The 18,475-nt window shown below is 36.0% G+C and overlaps 1 protein-coding gene across 1 annotated transcript in view; it reads left to right on the top strand.

The window, feature by feature from the left end:
* Positions 1 to 18,475, top strand: part of LOC115210906 (transmembrane protein 64-like) — a 45,808-nt gene that overhangs the window by 25,970 nt on the left and 1,363 nt on the right. Inside the window, exon 2 of the mRNA XM_029779687.2 lies at positions 14,996 to 15,157. Coding sequence (XP_029635547.1) covers positions 14,996 to 15,157 — 162 coding nt within the window. The remainder of the gene's footprint in view (positions 1 to 14,995; positions 15,158 to 18,475) is intronic.

Here is an 18,475-nt window from a genome sequence, read left to right as displayed (position 1 = left end):
CTCAAGCCGACCAAAGCCTTGTGAGTGGATTTGGTAGACGGAAACTGAAAGAAGCCCGTCATCATCATCATCATCGTCGTTTAACGTCCGTTCTCCATGCTAGCATATATATGTACATGTGTGTGTGTAGATGTTTGTGTGTCTGTGTTTGTTCCCCCCCAACATCGCTTGACAACTGATGCTGGTGTGTTTACGTCCCCGTAACTTAGTGGTTCGGCAAAAAGAGACCGATAGAATAAGCACTAGGCTTACAAAGAATAAGTCCTGGGGTCGATTTGCTCGACTAAAGGTGGTGCTCCAGCATGGCCACAGTCAAATGACTGAAACAAGTAAAAGAGTAAAAGAGATCCCCGAAGCCCAGCAATCTTAGATCTAGTTTAACGGCTTCTTCCCGAGTTTTCTGTATTTTATATCCATTGTCTAACTAACTGCACTTTTCAACCAGCAAAGTTGTGGTTTCACTTCTGTTAAAATGTGTTTTGTCAATAACTAGCAGTATCGCCCGGCATTGCTCGGGTTTGTTTCAACCCTTTAGAATTGGAATTTTTGAAAAGTAAAAATTTTGCATTATGTAGCTTGTTATGTAGCTTGAATTGAATTGAATTGAAAATTCTCTTTAAGTGAACATTTTTCTGGTTGAAATACACCGAAAAATGGCGACACAGCTGTCAAAAAATCATAAAAAATAGGGATTTTCATAGAAAAAAAGCACCTTTTTGATGTAAATAATTTTTGGTCTTAACATGGTCTGATTTGAATTTTATCTGCTACGGAATGAAGAGCAAGCCTTTTTCTATCATACTCTCAATTTTGGTCAACTTGCGCCACAGGGTCTCGGAGGAGATAGTGTTAGTTGAAGGCTACCAAACCTGTCACACAAACGACTTCAGCTTTATATATATAGATTATAGATTAGTAACCTTGTATTATGTATGTGAAGTTTTTGTTATCAGCTTTAATGCAGGAAGGAAGTGACAGTATTAGTCAATGATTAATATTATCTTATAACAATTCTGCTTGTCATTGTGTTACTTAACCCATTGGTAACGCTTTCACATGATTAGAAAAAAAGAGGAAGAGAGAAGCATCCATGATGAAAGGTAGAGGGAATGTAATTGTAACACTTTCATGTGATTAGTTGAAGGGAAAGAGAGACAAAAAGAGGATAAGGTGAAGAGGGAGAGAGAAGTGTCCATGACATGAGGTAGGGGGAACATAATATTTATTACGTGGTTATAAAAGTTGGTTGAAGGTAGAGAAGGAGAGTTGAAAATATAATTTTAGCTGAGGTTTGATGTTCTGATGGTGAGGTTAAAGAAAGGCGGAGAGAGAGGGGAGTGAGAAAAGGGAGGAAGAGAGAGATGACGATGGTGGTGGTGATGATTGGATAGTGGAAAGTGTATTTTTTTTTAATTGAACCGAGTTTTTTTGTCTCACCTATCAGCACATGTGCATAAGTGCAGTTCTGTGAAATATTCACGTTTAGTTATATGGCAGATATATGCAATTTAACTAAAGGTTGTATCATATCTATGGAATATTTTTTTTTTGTTAATGGGGAAAATTGAAAAATTAGAGCAAATATTTTGAGTGCTATGTATTAAGTCTATAAAATTGTGCATAAAGTATATAAAGTGTATTAAGTAATCACCGTATTCCAATTCCTTTCACTTTTTAATGAGTAGCAGATGAGTTACTATCTTTCTATACAGACAACACAGGCTATGTTTTCAGGGTTTGGATAAAGTTTTCAGAAATAACCCAATAGGTTTACCATTAATTCTGTGAAATATTCACGGGTCCCGCTAGTTATAATTATTACAATAGATATGGGAGACAACTCTGGTTATGTTTCAATTTTATTAGTCCTCTTCAGTGAAAGAAATGTTACCATACATTCTGAAGCAATGATGAGAGAACCCTAAATAGATGTACAATACTGTACATGTGTAGCTATGAACATTAGTTTATGTTTGAGAAAGAGTATTTAGGTATGCCATCTGCATGAAAATCACTAGCTAAGTTACCATACTTAATACAGTGAGTATTATAACAACACCGACATCACTAATGCTTTTTTTTTTTTTTGCTGGTGGTGTTCTGCAGTGATAGCTCTTGGTAAATTATTGCCTCATATTCTGCATATATCTTTTATTTGTTTCAGTCATGGGACTGCAGCACTGTTAGGGCAACATCTTAAAAGGTTTTAGTCAAACTGAGCAACCCAAGTACTTATTCTGTTAGTATCTTTTGCTGAACTGCTAAGTTACAAACCAACACTGGTTGTCAAGTTGTAAGTAGCACGTACACACACACACTCACACCATCATCATTAGCGGTTAATGTCCACTTTCCATGCTGGCATGGGTTGGATGGTTTGGTAAGTGCTGGTAAGACTAGGAGTTGCACCAGGCTCCATTGTCTGTTTTTACAGAGTATACCGGGTACTTTTTACTTGGCACAACACCAGTGCTTTTTATGTGGCACCAGTGTTTTTTGTGACACCAGCACCAGTACTTTTCATGTGACACCAGCACCAGTGCTTTTTATGTGGCCAGTGCTTTTTATGTGACACCAGCACCAGTGCTTTTTATGTGACACTAGCACAAGTGATTTTTACGTGACCCCAGCACAAGTGCTTTTTACATGGCACTGGCACCAATGCTTTTTATGTGGCACCACCAGCAACATGTATAAATATATACATACATACATATATATATATATATATATATAGAAACTCTGCCAGATCAGATTGGAGGCTGATGCAGCCATCTGGCTTGCCAGTCCTCAGTCAAACCATCTAACCCATGCCAGCATGGAAAGCGGACCATTAAATGATGATGATGATGATGATACACCCACAATGAGTTGCCATACAATTTCCATCTATCAAAGTCACTCACATGTTATTGGTTGGTTCAGGGCTCTGGTAGAAGTCACTTGCCCAAAGTTCCACACAGTGGGACTGAATCCTCGATCTCATGGTTGCAAAGTGAACATACAAAGATTTAAAGCTTCACTGCATTAGCTGTAGTAAATGTCAGTTTATTTCCTTTCCATGCCAGGGCATGATTAATTGAATTAACCAAAACACAGATTTGGTTATGAAAGAATGAAAGGCTAATCAATCTCAGTGGGATTTGAACTCAAAATGTAGAGGGATGAAATTATATGCTGTATGATGTCTGGACCAGCACTCTACTTCTTCTGCACCCACTGATCTTGATTATTTCTTTCCCTACTATATATATATATGAAATTTAAAAGATTTCTCTCTCTATATATATATGAAATTTAAAAGATTTCCCTCTCTCTCTCTCTCTCTCTCTCTCTATATATATATATATATATATATATATAAAAATAGTAAAGAGTGAAAAAACGACAGAAGGCTTAAATGTTAAAAAATATATATATTTGCGTCAATATGTCTGAAGAATATTAGAAAATTTTTTAACAAATTTTTTTTCCTTTATAATGACATAATATATATATATATATATGAAATTTTAAAGATTTCTCTCTCTCTATATATATATATATGAAATTTAAAAGATTTCTATATATATATATATATATATATATATGAAATTTAAAAGATTTCTCTAAACTAGAACTAGTTGGCTTTATGATGTTTGCTGCATAAATTATGTTGATAATAACTTAACATTAAGAAGTAATAATTAAGTTAGTGTTAGCATACTAATGAAGTGAACAGGAAAAAAAATATTGGCCGAAATGCGAGATAACTCCTTGCATATATTTGCCCTCAGTGAAGCATAGGCTTGTTAAAATAATATTGGTCATTTACACTTAGGTAATGATATCTTTCCCTCATCACATAAGTGTGTTTAATTATATTTTGGTGCTCATTTCATCAAGTATTTTTATAACTTAACTGTTGATTTTTATGTTGATGGTGTCCATGAGTAATTAACCATCATCATCTTCAGCAGCATCACTGTCATGATTTTAATGTACACTTTCCTTTACTGGCATGGGTTGGACAAATTTACTAATGTAATCTCTTTGTTGCCATCCCTTACTTATTTCCAAGCAAGGTAATATTTCCCCTGTTTTTGTAGAATTGTGGGTACGAATTGCACTGCCTATATGACATTGACACTCATTTACTACTATCATGTGACATCAAGACAAAGACACACAAACAGACACACTCACACACACACACACATATATATATATTCATAGATATATATACGTAAGTGTGTGTGTGTGTACTGCTGCCACATAAAAAAAGCATCCACTACACTCTGTAAAGTGGTTGGCACTTGGAAGGGCATCAAGCTGTAGAAACCATGCCAAAACAGTGGAACCTAGTGTAACTCCTGGCCTTGCCAGCTCCTATCAAACTGTCTAACACATGCCCCAGCATGGAAAATGGACATTAAAACACACACTCAAACAGTGCACTGCTCTCAATTTCTGTCTACCAAATCCACTCACAAGGCTTTGGTTAGGTCAGAGCTATAGTAGAAGAGTAGAAGACACTTACCCAAAGTAATATATATATATATATATGTACATATATTACTTTGGGTAAGTGTCTTCTACTTTTCTACTATAGCTCTGACCTATATATATATATATATATATATATATATATATATACACACACACACATGAGAAAAACGCCCCCACCCCACTGTCCAATGGATGGTGCATAGTTGTCAAACATTTAAACCAAATTTTCTCAATTGAAGTATTTTGACTACATTCACCTTGAAATAAAGCTCAAACAATCTTGATTGAATACAATAATGGTTTTCTTTCACTAAAAAACACACTTTTTGGGGGTTTAAAGCTGTAAGGCAACAAAAATCATTTATTAGCAAGAAAATAGTATTTTCTTCCTTGAATAAAAAGCAATCAGTGTTTTCTTTTCATTAAAAAATAATTAAGCATATTTATTTCAATAAAATTTTTGGTTTTGTTAAACGAAGTTAAGGCAAAAAAAAAACTTCTTGAGAAACCAAATAGTCTTTCCTTCCTTCATGCCAAGTTTGAAGAAAATATCTCTTTTGCATCTTACTTTTTCGGTCTCTTAAATATACTGCATTTTGTGGCATTATTTCAAGCCAGTGGGCTTTTTTTGCACAAACTGCACGTGCATTTTTCTCGTGTACGGGTAGTATTGATTGCAACAGCTGATGTACTTGCGTGTGCAAATGTATGTTTCCACGGCTTTATTGATCGCATTCTCACCTGGAATCGATTTTTGTAATTTTTTCAAGACTTATACACACCCTGATACCGTCAGCATCTACATATCAAATTTGAGTGCAATCGGATGGAGGATGCTCGAGATCCTAGAAGACACACACACAGACAGACAGAACAGATTTTATATAATATATATATATATATATATATATATATATATATATTTTCATGTGAGTTAGAGGTTGGGAAACCACCTAAGGGATAGTACCTATCCAATATACTCCTGTAGTGTACCCAGTTATGCCCAAGTGCTAGTTATTGCGTGGCAATCTCGCAATTGAGTATTATATATGGGTGGAGTAAAAAGTGGTTTACTCTTGATTTATACGGCAAATAAGAAAGTGGAGAGGATATAAAATTGACAGACATCAGCCAGAAAACATTCCATTATGTCTATTTATTCCAATCTATTGGATTGATATACACACATGTGATTACCAATTACTAACTCTTTCTATTCAATAATCTCTACCACTAATACATGTGTGTGTATCAATCCAATATATTGGAATAAATAGACATAATGGAATATTTTCCGGCTGATGTCTATTTTATATCCTCTCTACTTTCTTATTTGCCGTGTGTGTATATATATATATATAAAATACAAAATGGGACAAGAACGCAAAACATCCAGATAGACGATACAAAAAACACGGACGGGTCAGCGGATTAATCTTGAGATTGCTCCAATCTGGCCATATATATATATATATATATATATATATATATATAATATATATATATATATACTAGCTGATGTACCCGGTAATTCCCGGGAAAGCGGAGCTTATCCCTTGGTTCAATTCTCATAATTGTTTTGCTAATCCAGTAACAATAATGCAAAGTATGTAACCTGTAAAACAGTTTTTGTGCATTTATTGAGAATACCGAACTGTCTTACACAGGATCTTGTTTTCAGGAATTCCCAATAAGTTATGAATACCCAAATTGTGAAGCCAGTTATGTAATAGCTTGAAATTAGCTACCTGATAGTAAGAATTCAAATGAAGGAACCCTGAAAAGGGCTTTAATACGTTCCAGAGAATATAGAACTTAGGCGGGAATACTAATAAGGTATGTATACTAAAATCATGAAGCATGTTACATAATAGCAGGCTAATCAGATATGAGATAATAACAATTCAAAGTAAATAACTCTGAAAAGGGCTTCTGTGCGTTCGCAGAGAATATTAGCCTCAGTGGCACTAGTGTTGGTATATTCGTGAATAAATCACTAACCAAAATAAGTGGATAAATTGTGAAAATGACTCAGTTCAATTACTAAGAAATAAGCATACTCAATTTGATTTATGTATTTACGAACAGGAATGGGTTATTTCCCTTGGCTATATATATACGGATCCTTTTTAGGAGTGAATAGGTTATTTCCCTTGGATGTTTAAAAATAATATGTAGTAGATATAAGAATCCCTTCCAGGGACCCTATTATCGATTTTTTTTTCAACTATCTAAGTATGTCACTAGTTTTTCCAGACATGAGTTCTACTCACCTGTCAAGTTTCATCAAAATCGATAAAACGATGTAGGAGTTAGATAACAACGCCACAAACAGACACACCCACAGATTTCCACATATGTGTTACACATATATATATACATATATCTATAAACATATATATATATATATACACACACACACTCACATATATATATATATCATTGCATAATGTGAGTTGTTTCAAAGGTGTATTTATGACAGAAGTTCGAAATCCTTGGAAACTTCCAACATTAAGTAATGAGGTTAATGTTAATAAGCAAGTTTTCAGAAGCTTTAATATATATATATATAAAAAAAAAACTATTTGATGATACTTACACATATAAGCTACCAGGCAAGGCATAATTAAAAGATATTCTGCAATGTAAAAGCAATAACAATAAACACGTGCACACACACTAATTAACCCATCTCTGATGCTCTAAAAACTGGTTATGGATGCTGCCTTTCTTCCGCTGATGAAGACATACAAAAATCAAAATATAAGAAAAAAATAAACATAGGTGCATGCATGGTTGTATGGTTAAGATTGCTTTGCAACCATGTGGCTTTGGGTTGAGTCTCTCTGCACAGCATATTGGGCAGGTCTACTATAGCCCCAGGCTGATCCATTGGTAAAGGAAACTGTATGGAATTGCATCATATGTATATATATATAGATGCAGGAGTGGCTGTGTGGTAAGTAGCTTGCTTAACAACCACATGGTTCTGGGTTCATTCCCACTGCTTGGCACCTTGGCCAAGTGTTTTCTACTATAGCCTTGGGTCGACCAAAGCCTCATGAGTGGATTTGGTAGACGGAAACTGAAAGAATCCCGTCGTATATATGTATATATATATATGTATGCGTGTGTATATGTTTGTGCGTCTGTGTTTGTCCCCCCAACATTGCTTGACAACCGATGCTGGTGTGTTTATGTCCCTGTAACTTAGTAGTTCGGCAAAAGAGACCCATAGAATAAGTGCTAGGCTTCCAAAGAATAAGTCCTGGGGTCGATTTGCTTGATTAAAGGCGGTGCTCCAGCATGGCCGCAGTCAAATGACTGAAACAAGATATGCGTGCATCTTCGTCTTTTCATTTATCTCTTCACCACTTGACATCTTGTGTTGCTTCATTTACATTCCTATAACTGTAAGTACTGGTGATTTGCCTAACTAAACCTTTCAAGCTGGTGCCCCAACATGGTCATGATCCAATGATTAAACAAATAAAAGAGTGAGGTCTTCTTCAATAATCTGGTGCTCCATAGTAAGTAATGATAATGAAATGTAAGGAGTTAATAGAAGCTGAAGATAAAACTGCTGAAAACAAGGTAATGAGAAAGCCCTGTGTTTGCTTGATCTGCTAGATATAACAGCCAAATCTCCATCAAATCACACACTATATCACCTTGAAAAAGTAAAGGACTCATTGAACAATACAGACCCTGATATAGAAAAGAATGGGATAGCTAGAGCTAGAATGCTTTTGATCATAGGTCTGCTAGATCAGGGCAAAGAAAATACATTTTGGGTTTATTGTGAATAGTGAAGTAGAGGTATGCCAAGATAGACTGAAAAAGTGGCTGGGTCAGACTTGTGAATGTCTGACTGATTATGAGGATTATGATGACTTAAAAAAAATTTTTCGTTTTCTTTGCCAATATAATATGAGCAGCATCATAATTGTGTATGGTTACTTCAAGATGTTAAGGAAATAAAAAGTACAAAGGATTTAATTGTAGATATTCGAGATTCCATAATAACTAGTAGGCCCAACACTTGAATGGAACTTAGCCACTATGCCTCAATATGGCCCAACGCTCAAAACAGAAACCCAGCCACTTTGCCTCCATGAGACCCAATGTGACTAAATAAGCCTTAGATTTGACTGAGTAATCTGAATAATAAAGGGCTAAAGTGCCATGCAGTGGAACTGAACCTGAAACTATGTGGTGGGCAACAGACTTTTCAATCACATAGCTACGCCTGCACATAAGCAACTGGATGAACCCCTGGGACAATGGAATCCCTAAGGCCACAATGTGCATTGCAAGAAGTGAATCAGTTCACTTGGACAGCTATGCTCCTCATTGACAGACATGCCAAATGATCCCATGAGTAAGTGGTATTAAAATGGCTTGCCTAGAAATTGAACCTATATTGTAAGCTTAGCTTGCAAGGAGCCTACCAAAAATCTATGATGCATGTAAAGTTATAGATGTTACTAGTTATAAAGTTCAAATAATTGATAAAGTTGAGATCCTGGTTAGTTTCAGTTTATGATAATGCTACTAATAATACATTTGGGAATGCTTGAGTGCTACAGTATTCTCTCTCTCTCTCTCTCTCTCTCTCTATATATATATATATATATATATACTAGCATTATGACCCGTCGTTGCCGGGTCATAGTGCTAGTGCATGTATATATGTGTACATATATGTATACATATTACATGCACATATATATATATCCATCTACACATAAAATACAAAGTTATATCTTGATATCACTAGTGATAACAATACTCTCTTGCAATTTCGATCAATTGTATCTTTTCCTCCATCTCGTATAGAAGTGTGGCTACAATCCAGCCTACCTCTACTTCTGGGGTGGGGGTCATTTTTAATTTTTATCCGGGATGTCCTACGTCCCAGATATAAAGGTAAAAATAAAATATTTCCACTTTGCAAGGTTCAAGTCGAGTACTTCCTTGCACGCTCCGTTGACTCGAACCTTACTTCTATTGTGGCGAATTTACTGCCTCTAGTTAGATATCTTTCATAGTCGCACCAAGACACTTTTCGATGGTGCTTTACTCCAGGTGTTCAAATCTTTTTTTTCCTCTACATTGTATACTTTATAGACAATAGTCTTTTCTTTAATTTAATGTTTTATTTCGTTTGGTGGTGTTATCCTAGATTCACCGTCTTTGTCAGTGATCAATCCGTATTTCTTCCACTTTAATTTCAATGAGTTCGCGCCCACCGACGGCTGCAGCAAAATTCATTTTTGGACTTTCTTCTAACAAAAATGCTTCCGTGTAAACAGTGAAAATATTGTCAATTTCGCCAAACAGGGACACAATTCAATTTTTAAACAATAACCAAAGCTCTTTCTCCCAAAAGGGGAGGGTTACAGTTTACAATTATTTAACAAATGCAACACAACAATGTTTCCTTTACAAGGAACCAACAAACGTGATAACAATAGTTAAACAGTAATAATAATAACAACAAACCTTACGATGAGTCAGAAAGCAGTAAGCAGTTGAAGCTTTAGTCCTTTATGTATAATAAACCAACAGCAGTACTCTGTAGGAGCGTCTGTTCGAGAAAACAGATATTACATACAGATATTACATAAGTATCATATAGATACTTAATGCTAGCTAATTAGCAGATAATCTAATGTAAAAGCACAGCTCCATCTGGACTATTCCATTTCTGCATGCTAATTTTATTTTTAATTTATTCCCATTCATGTGAAACCACTTATTCAAGTTCAAATCATTGATGCAATTTTATACCAATTGCTATTTTTACTTTTACGATTATATTATACTTTAGTTTGATTTTAATTATTACTTACTACATATAATTCAATTGTTATTATTATTTTTATTGTTAAAGTGAAAGCATCTGACATAAAATAGAGAAATGTTTTTGTTTCACTTTTAACACGTAATACTGAAATATTGGAGAAGATATGATATTGCTATGGGCTCGCTCTTGGCAAGAAGTTGAACATTTTTTTGCCCATGAAACTACGTGGACCCTAAGTAAGGCATGTGTAAAATTTGAATGAAATTGGTTGTGTAGTTCTCAAGTTTTAGAGAAACACACAGACAGACAGACACACATTCTCAGTTTTATATATGTAGAGATATACATACACACATACACACACACAGGGTGTGAGGGGTATTTGAGGACAGTTTTGGTACACAATAAAACAATTATATTTCAGCATAAATAAATATATATTTGAATAAACATTTGTGCAATTAGTCTTGATAATGAGTTTTTAAGCAAATTATTCTATGAAGGCACCTTCAGCTTCAATGACTGATTCAATGCAGGACCGAAACTGCTGGCATGCTGACACTAAATGGTCCTTATTCATTTTAGACATCACCTGGACAATGGCAGCCTTCAGTGAAGCTATGGTATTATGAGGATGACAATTAGTCTCCCTTTCAACAGCGCTCATGTAGTAGTTCATGGGGTTCAAATCTGGCAAGTTTGGAGTCCACACATATTGGGTGTTACCTAATTGTAAAGATTGTCTGACAACCATTCTTGGGTGACTAGAGCTTTGTGAGAATGTGCTGAGTCTTGTTGAAACACATATGGTCTTCCATTGCATACTTCATCAATCTAGGGTTTGGTAACAGTTTCCAATACTTCAGTGTATCCAGTAGCATTAATTCTAAGACCTTTGGAAAAAAGTAGGAAGGTATCACATGACCTTTGCTATTTTCACCACTCTTAAAACCATCACACCTGCTGGAAATTTTGTGTGCATTACTCTGGATACTTCAGAAGGATCTGCACATAACCACCTGTCATTTCTTCCGTTAGGCTTTTGGTCCTGGTCAATGTTTTTCGTCAGAGAAAAGACAAAGCATGTCTTGTTCATGAAGGTTTTTCACTTTGTTAAGTAACCATTTTGAATGGATGAGACAGTTTTCCTATATCTTTGCAGACACTAATTGGCCTTTCCTCATTACATAGGACTTGGATCGAATGTCATGATGTACCACAGTTCTGATAGTCCACTCTGACACCCAAAATTCTTTAGCAATGGACCTCATTGATCTTCTGGGGTTTTCATCGATAATGTTTTGAACATGTATAAATTCCAGTGCCCTTTTAGTGTCTGAGCATTGTGAATGTTTTGTTCTCTTTGATACAGGTGATACCATCACATGCCTCTAATTCCAACTGAATTCTGTGTACAAATGATCTTGCAACTATGACTGCATGCCTTTTCATTTCTTGAGTTAGCATGATATCTTGAAATGGTTATCTGAAAAAAAAAAAATGATACATTAAATAATTTGAAGGTGTAATGAACTAAAAATGAAATGTCCTCAAATACCCCTAATACCTTGTATATATATAATATAAAAGAAAAATGCATTAAGTATTACAAAATGTACGCATATTACAGACACAAGGACCCTTATCCTTCCTCAGTTATCAACCAAAAATACTAATACCCAGTTTCATTCCTTTAAGGATAAGACTGGGAACTTCGTATATCAGCAGCAACCGCAAGATTTGTGTAGAATTAGGGCTCGAGCAAACAAAACAATACAGGGTGGATGTATGAATTTAAACAAATGTAATTTGAGACAATAAGCGAAGACAATAAATAAAGCATAAGGGGGATCAGCCATCTGAATGTGGCTAGGGTCAGGGCGGGGTGGTGGGGGTGTTACTGATGCATTTAGCCCACCCCGCCCTAAATGCATCAGTAACACCCCCACCACCCTGCCCTGACCCTAGCCACATTCAGATGGCTGATCCCCCTTATGTTATAGAGCAGTTACTGTTTATATCTTGCTCAGAGATTTATTATTGTTTAATAAATAAAGCCTTTTGGCCAAACACGAGCATGATGGATTAACTCCTGGAAGAAATCCTCAAATGGATATAAAAACAGAATTAATAAGAGAGGAGAAAAAGTTGACTAGCACGCTAGGTGTTCAGTGGCGAAAAGGCAGAAAATAGAAAATCATTCACGGGTCATATGCATATATGTATATGTAAAAGTTCAGTGGGATTGAACTTGAAACCCTGCTGTTGGGAAGCAAACTTCTTAACCATACAGCCATGGCTGATTGATATTTTTTATGTTGAGCAAGTTTTGAGTAACTGACTGTCTCTCTGATATATAAAAAAAATTGTGTGTTTGTTCAATATAACTCTTGATAAACTGACATAAGATTTAAATATTTGAAAAGTCGACAAAGTGTAGTTTCATTCACACATGTTTGTGTCATTAAAATATTGAAGTGAAAGTTCTTGAGTGAATGCTAGTTAGACTGATGTTATAAATTTAGCCATGTCTGGTAGTTGATGTCACATTGTTAAAATATATGACAGATGTAAAATGTTTAGTTGTAAAAAAGAATAATAAAAAGACACCTGTTATTTACTTGTTGGTTGTTGTGTCATGTAACAGATCAGTACTTGTAACAGTTTTGATGTTAAATGGGGGATATGTGCTAGGAACTTCTCTGATGGGAACACAATAAAATTCAACATGGTAGAAGAGAATTGCAACTGGTTGAGGAGATTATAGAACAGTAGTGGTGGTCTACCAACTAAATTATAATGAATGAGAAACTTAGAAGCCTACATTAGCAAATAAGATTTATAAAAAGTTTATCGTTTAACATCCAGGTTTCTTACTGATATAGGTTGAATGGTTTGAGACGATTCATTGGGTTCAAAAACTGCATCATACTCTAGTATATGCTTTGGTGTAGTTTCTACAACTGGATGCCACTTTTAATACCAACCACTGTACAGAGTGTACTGGGTGCTACAAAACCTGGTGGGCAGCTTTATACTTGGAGATTAAGTATTAAAATATGTGAGAAGGGGCCCAGAGCAAAACAGGTTTTTTACTGTAGAGAAGCTACATGATGACTCACATTTTAGAAGAAAGAATTAGAGTGATGAGGTGGAGGTGGAAGGATATAGAAATAGTGGGGATTTGAGGTGAGGAGAAGTGAAAGGGGGGACAACAGGATCTGGAGTGTGAGGAGATGGAGGTTATGAGAGTGTGTGTGTGAGGGGGTTGTTAGAGGGTGGGAAATGAGTGAGATTTGAAACCAAGATCGAGAATACTGGACCTCACAAAAGAGATATTGAAGGACCACAAGTGGAGAAGTAAAACAGGTGAAATGGAGATGTCTAACCCATGCCAGCATAGAAAAGTGGATGTAAAAATGATGATGAAATAATTTAATTTGCTCAATGTTATAATTGTTAAAGTTTACTTTTTGTACTGTAAGAAATTTGTCATAGTTCAGCAATTATTTGTCATTTATAAAGTTGTAGTTCTTCTCTTAGTTTTTGTATTGAGCTAAACTCGTGTTAGGTCATAGGAGAGCTATTCCTAAAAAGAAATGTCAAATGTCATCAAGAGTCTTTATAGCAGCAGATCTGAATTAATTTGTCAGTTAAAATTCCTGCCATAGCTTGCCAATACCACCACCACTGTTGTCATCATTACTACCACCACTACCGCGACTTAATAACAACTACTGCATTTTTCTTTTATACATCATTCATCATCATCATCATCATTTAGTGTCCACTTTTCCATGCTTGCATGGGTCAGACAGAGTTTGTTGAAGCAGATTTTCTATGGTTGGACACCTTCCCTGTTGGCAACCCTCACCTGTTTCCCAGCAGGGTAATATTTCTCATAGTCAGATGTGTTTTTAATGGAAGTCTGCTAATGAACAGCTTTACTTGTATGGCAGTGATGCTCATCTACATCCATCACGTGATGTCTTGACAAGGTTATACAGAAACACACACATATGCATACATATACAACAGGTTTCTTTCAGGATATGATAGCAGACACTTGCCCAAGGTGCCACTCACTGTAACTGAACCCAAGACCATATGGTTGGGAATCAAGTTTCTTAACCACTAAGCCATATCTGTACCTATAGCATACCAACATAATTCTTTCAATGTTTGACATATGTTAAACATGTCCTCACTGTTGTTATTTTCTCTCTTCTGTCATTTCTATTTATTCATTCCTCAAAAAAACTACCATTGTAAAACTCCCAGCTAATAGTCACTCTCCCTCTCTCTCTCTCTCTCTCTCATACACACACACACACACTCTCTCCCCCTCCCCCCCTCTTTTAACCCTTTCGTTATCAACCTGGCTATGGCTCTTTAGTACAAATGTCTGGTTTTCAAAAGTTCTGAATTAAAATCCTCCACCAAACTTTAGTCGCAATTTATGTCCCTAACACTAGCTTAATTGATAACCAAGTTATTTTACTAAATTCTTTGTTATATTTAAAATAATTGGAAGAAACACAGAGCATCTCAAAATAAATACAGTAACGAAAGGGTTAAGATGAATCAGCTGGACATTGTTATATTTGGTAGAAAACATTGCAATTCTTTGAGTTTTTATTTAAAATATTATTATTCAGTAAGCATGTCTTTATTTCTCTCTTTCTTTCTCTTCAACAGCTTACACATGTTTCAATGCCAGTCTACTCTATTGCTTCTGTAATAGGAATGATGCCTTTAGCACTTGTGAACTGCTATGTTGGGTCAACATTCCGATCTATGGAGGAAGTTTGGAATAACAGTTCTTCACATGTAACAGGGTATTTAGTTTTTATTGGACAGGTAAGTGTCTTTTCAGTCACTTTAAAAAGTCAGTTGTATATTACATTCATTCTATTATAATTCTTTCCACTGAGCTTGATATGTGTGTGTTTGGCAAGGTCTAGAATTTTATGGCACTGGTGATGGTTTATACTGGTATCATTGGTTCGTAAGAGTTTTGGTAAGTTTAATTAGTGGGAGGAGTGAAGAATGTAACATTTCTTCTCCTTTCCCTTCATCTGAGAGTAGAACGAGAAGGATGTTACCTTTCCGGTTGAAGGTACTGATTTTTTATGGCATATTACTTGCTTTAAAGCACTAAAATCTTTTCTTCCTGAATATGTGCTGTTGAAATTGGCGTGTGTCTTTTATGCCATCAAATATGGTAAGTAAATGATGAAGGAAGCAAATTGAAGGAATGATGTAGAGAGTGAGGGTGGAAGGTCAACAGAGAGGGTTAGTGTGAGAGGGTTAGCAAGATGAAGCATGAGGTAGGATGCTAGAATTTCTTAATATATTATGATGTATGTTCGGAAATCAGAATATTGCTACTGTAATGTTAAGTGGAAGCACTTTATAGAACGCATATAGACAGGCATAGGAGTGGCTGTGTGGTAATTAGCTTACTTACAAACCGCATGGGTCCAGGTTCAGTCCCACTGCGTGCCACCGTGGGCAAGTGTCTTCTACTATAGTCTTGGGCCGACCAAAGCCTTGTGAGTGAGTTTGTTAGACAGAGACTGAAAGAAGCCGGTCGTGTATATATATATATATATATATATATATTTATGTGTGTGTATATGTTTGTCCTCCCAACATTGCTTGACAACCAATGCTGGTGTGTTTACGTCCCCATAACTTAGCGGTTTGGCAAAAGAGACCGATAGAATAAGTACTAGGCTTACAAAGAATAAGTCCTGGGGTCGATTTGCTTGACTAAAGGCGGTGCTCCAGCATGGTCACAGTCAAATGACTGAAACAAGTAAAAGAGTAAAAGAGACATAAAGAAACACATTCACTTGGGTAGTGTGTGTGTGCATATTAAGTTCGGTTATCTTTTTCACCAAAGTTATGCTAAAAGATGTATAACTCATCAATGTGCCTCTAGTTCAAAGATACATATCTTCCTTTCTCTGATTGCTTTATATTTGCTACAACAGGCACTGGTCCTCTGAACTAGTTAGTTGCATATCCTCCTCTTCCACCTGTCTCTTCTTTCGTCTCTCCTGTTGTGCATCACTTCCTAGGCTCTGCTTTAAGCAACTTCTAAATTCTTTCTTCCCAAAATTGTTACTCTCTGGGTTCTCCCTCGCTACATCTTACCCTAAGGTTCTGACCTATAGGTGTATCAACCAACGAGAAAGCCTTTCAACACTCATTCAACCTGGTGAAAATAGTAGTCAAATATCCCATTAGAAGTTGGGATGGTCATAGCTGGAATGCTTAGTTAAGTGGTCCCCAACCTTTTCACTACCAAGAACTCTTTTTATTTAAATTAGTTTTTCCACAAACCCATTTTAACATAATTATCCTTGTGTATGTATATATATATATATATATATTTATGTGTGTGTATATGTTTGTCCTCCCAACATTGCTTGACAACCAATGCTGGTGTGTTTACGTCCCCATAACTTAGCGGTTTGGCAAAAGAGACCGATAGAATAAGTACTAGGCTTACAAAGAATAAGTCCTGGGGTCGATTTGCTTGACTAAAGGCGGTGCTCCAGCATGGTCACAGTCAAATGACTGAAACAAGTAAAAGAGTAAAAGAGACATAAAGAAACACATTCACTTGGGTAGTGTGTGTGTGCATATTAAGTTCGGTTATCTTTTTCACCAAAGTTATGCTAAAAGATGTATAACTCATCAATGTGCCTCTAGTTCAAAGATACATATCTTCCTTTCTCTGATTGCTTTATATTTGCTACAACAGGCACTGGTCCTCTGAACTAGTTAGTTGCATATCCTCCTCTTCCACCTGTCTCTTCTTTCGTCTCTCCTGTTGTGCATCACTTCCTAGGCTCTGCTTTAAGCAACTTCTAAATTCTTTCTTCCCAAAATTGTTACTCTCTGGGTTCTCCCTCGCTACATCTTACCCTAAGGTTCTGACCTATAGGTGTATCAACCAACGAGAAAGCCTTTCAACACTCATTCAACCTGGTGAAAATAGTAGTCAAATATCCCATTAGAAGTTGGGATGGTCATAGCTGGAATGCTTAGTTAAGTGGTCCCCAACCTTTTCACTACCAAGAACTCTTTTTATTTAAATTAGTTTTTCCACAAACCCATTTTAACATAATTATCCTTGTGTATGTATATATATATATATATGAAAATTTGAATTTAGTTCATGGAGCCCCCCCCCCCCCCCCCCGCAGTACTACCTTTGCGGACCACCAGGGCTCCACAGACTACAGGCTGGGAACCACTGGCCTAGATCATAGGTGTACTAGATTGTAGTTGACTTCAGCCTAAATAACAACTGCAACCTAGCGATGTTCCAAATTAACACCAATTTCATTAATCTTATCAGTCTTGGAGGGTCTGCAAAAGTTATGGACACAACCTCTCCCTTTATTCATGCAATAAAAAAAGATACACTTACCTTAACCCCCCCCCCCACACACACACACTCCTATATAACAGAATGTTTACAAGACATCTGAATGAGATGTTACACGACTCGTCCAGACCGTAGAAAGAGGTATCAAAATTGTGAATGTGTAGATGCTACATTATGTACTCTCATTAACTTAAAGTTTAAACCTAATCATCTTCATTGCTACGCTAAATTAGTTTCCTTGCATTAAAATGCATGTATATAAGTGTAACAGGCTGTTTGCATATCTCCTTATAACCCACAAGGCTAAACATTGCATGGTCATGGAAATACGAACTGCATGGTCCTAGAACTGATAGACATAAGATGTGTGGGTTTTCTTTCAAGACATTTGATTGCCATTCTCCATGATACAGGTTACCTGAAAGCTAAGATAACTCCATTTTATTGGTTTAACCATTTAGCATTTAGACTGCTCTGTAAAATGCAATGTTTATTTACTCACATTGTTTTGAATTAATCATGCTCAAGAGGAATATCAAAAATATTTACATTATTTACATTTGATGGATATTTGTCCTCATCTTGTTTGTCATGTAATGACACCAGTCGATTCACATTAAGCTAAAAGAGTAGTGGAAAGGGCAGGACATGCTCTCGTCCGTGAGCAAAGTGTTAACAACAAACAAGATGAGGACAAATATCTGTCGAATGTAAATAATGTACATAATTCCTCATCTCTTAAATATAGAACTGTATCAAAAATATTTGTTTGT

The sequence above is a fragment of the Octopus sinensis genome, linkage group LG1, assembly GCF_006345805.1.
Source record: "Octopus sinensis linkage group LG1, ASM634580v1, whole genome shotgun sequence".
Taxonomy (NCBI): Eukaryota; Metazoa; Mollusca; class Cephalopoda; order Octopoda; family Octopodidae; genus Octopus; species Octopus sinensis.
Note: the sequence above shows the minus strand (reverse complement) of the source record. Positions and strands in the feature narration are given on the sequence as shown.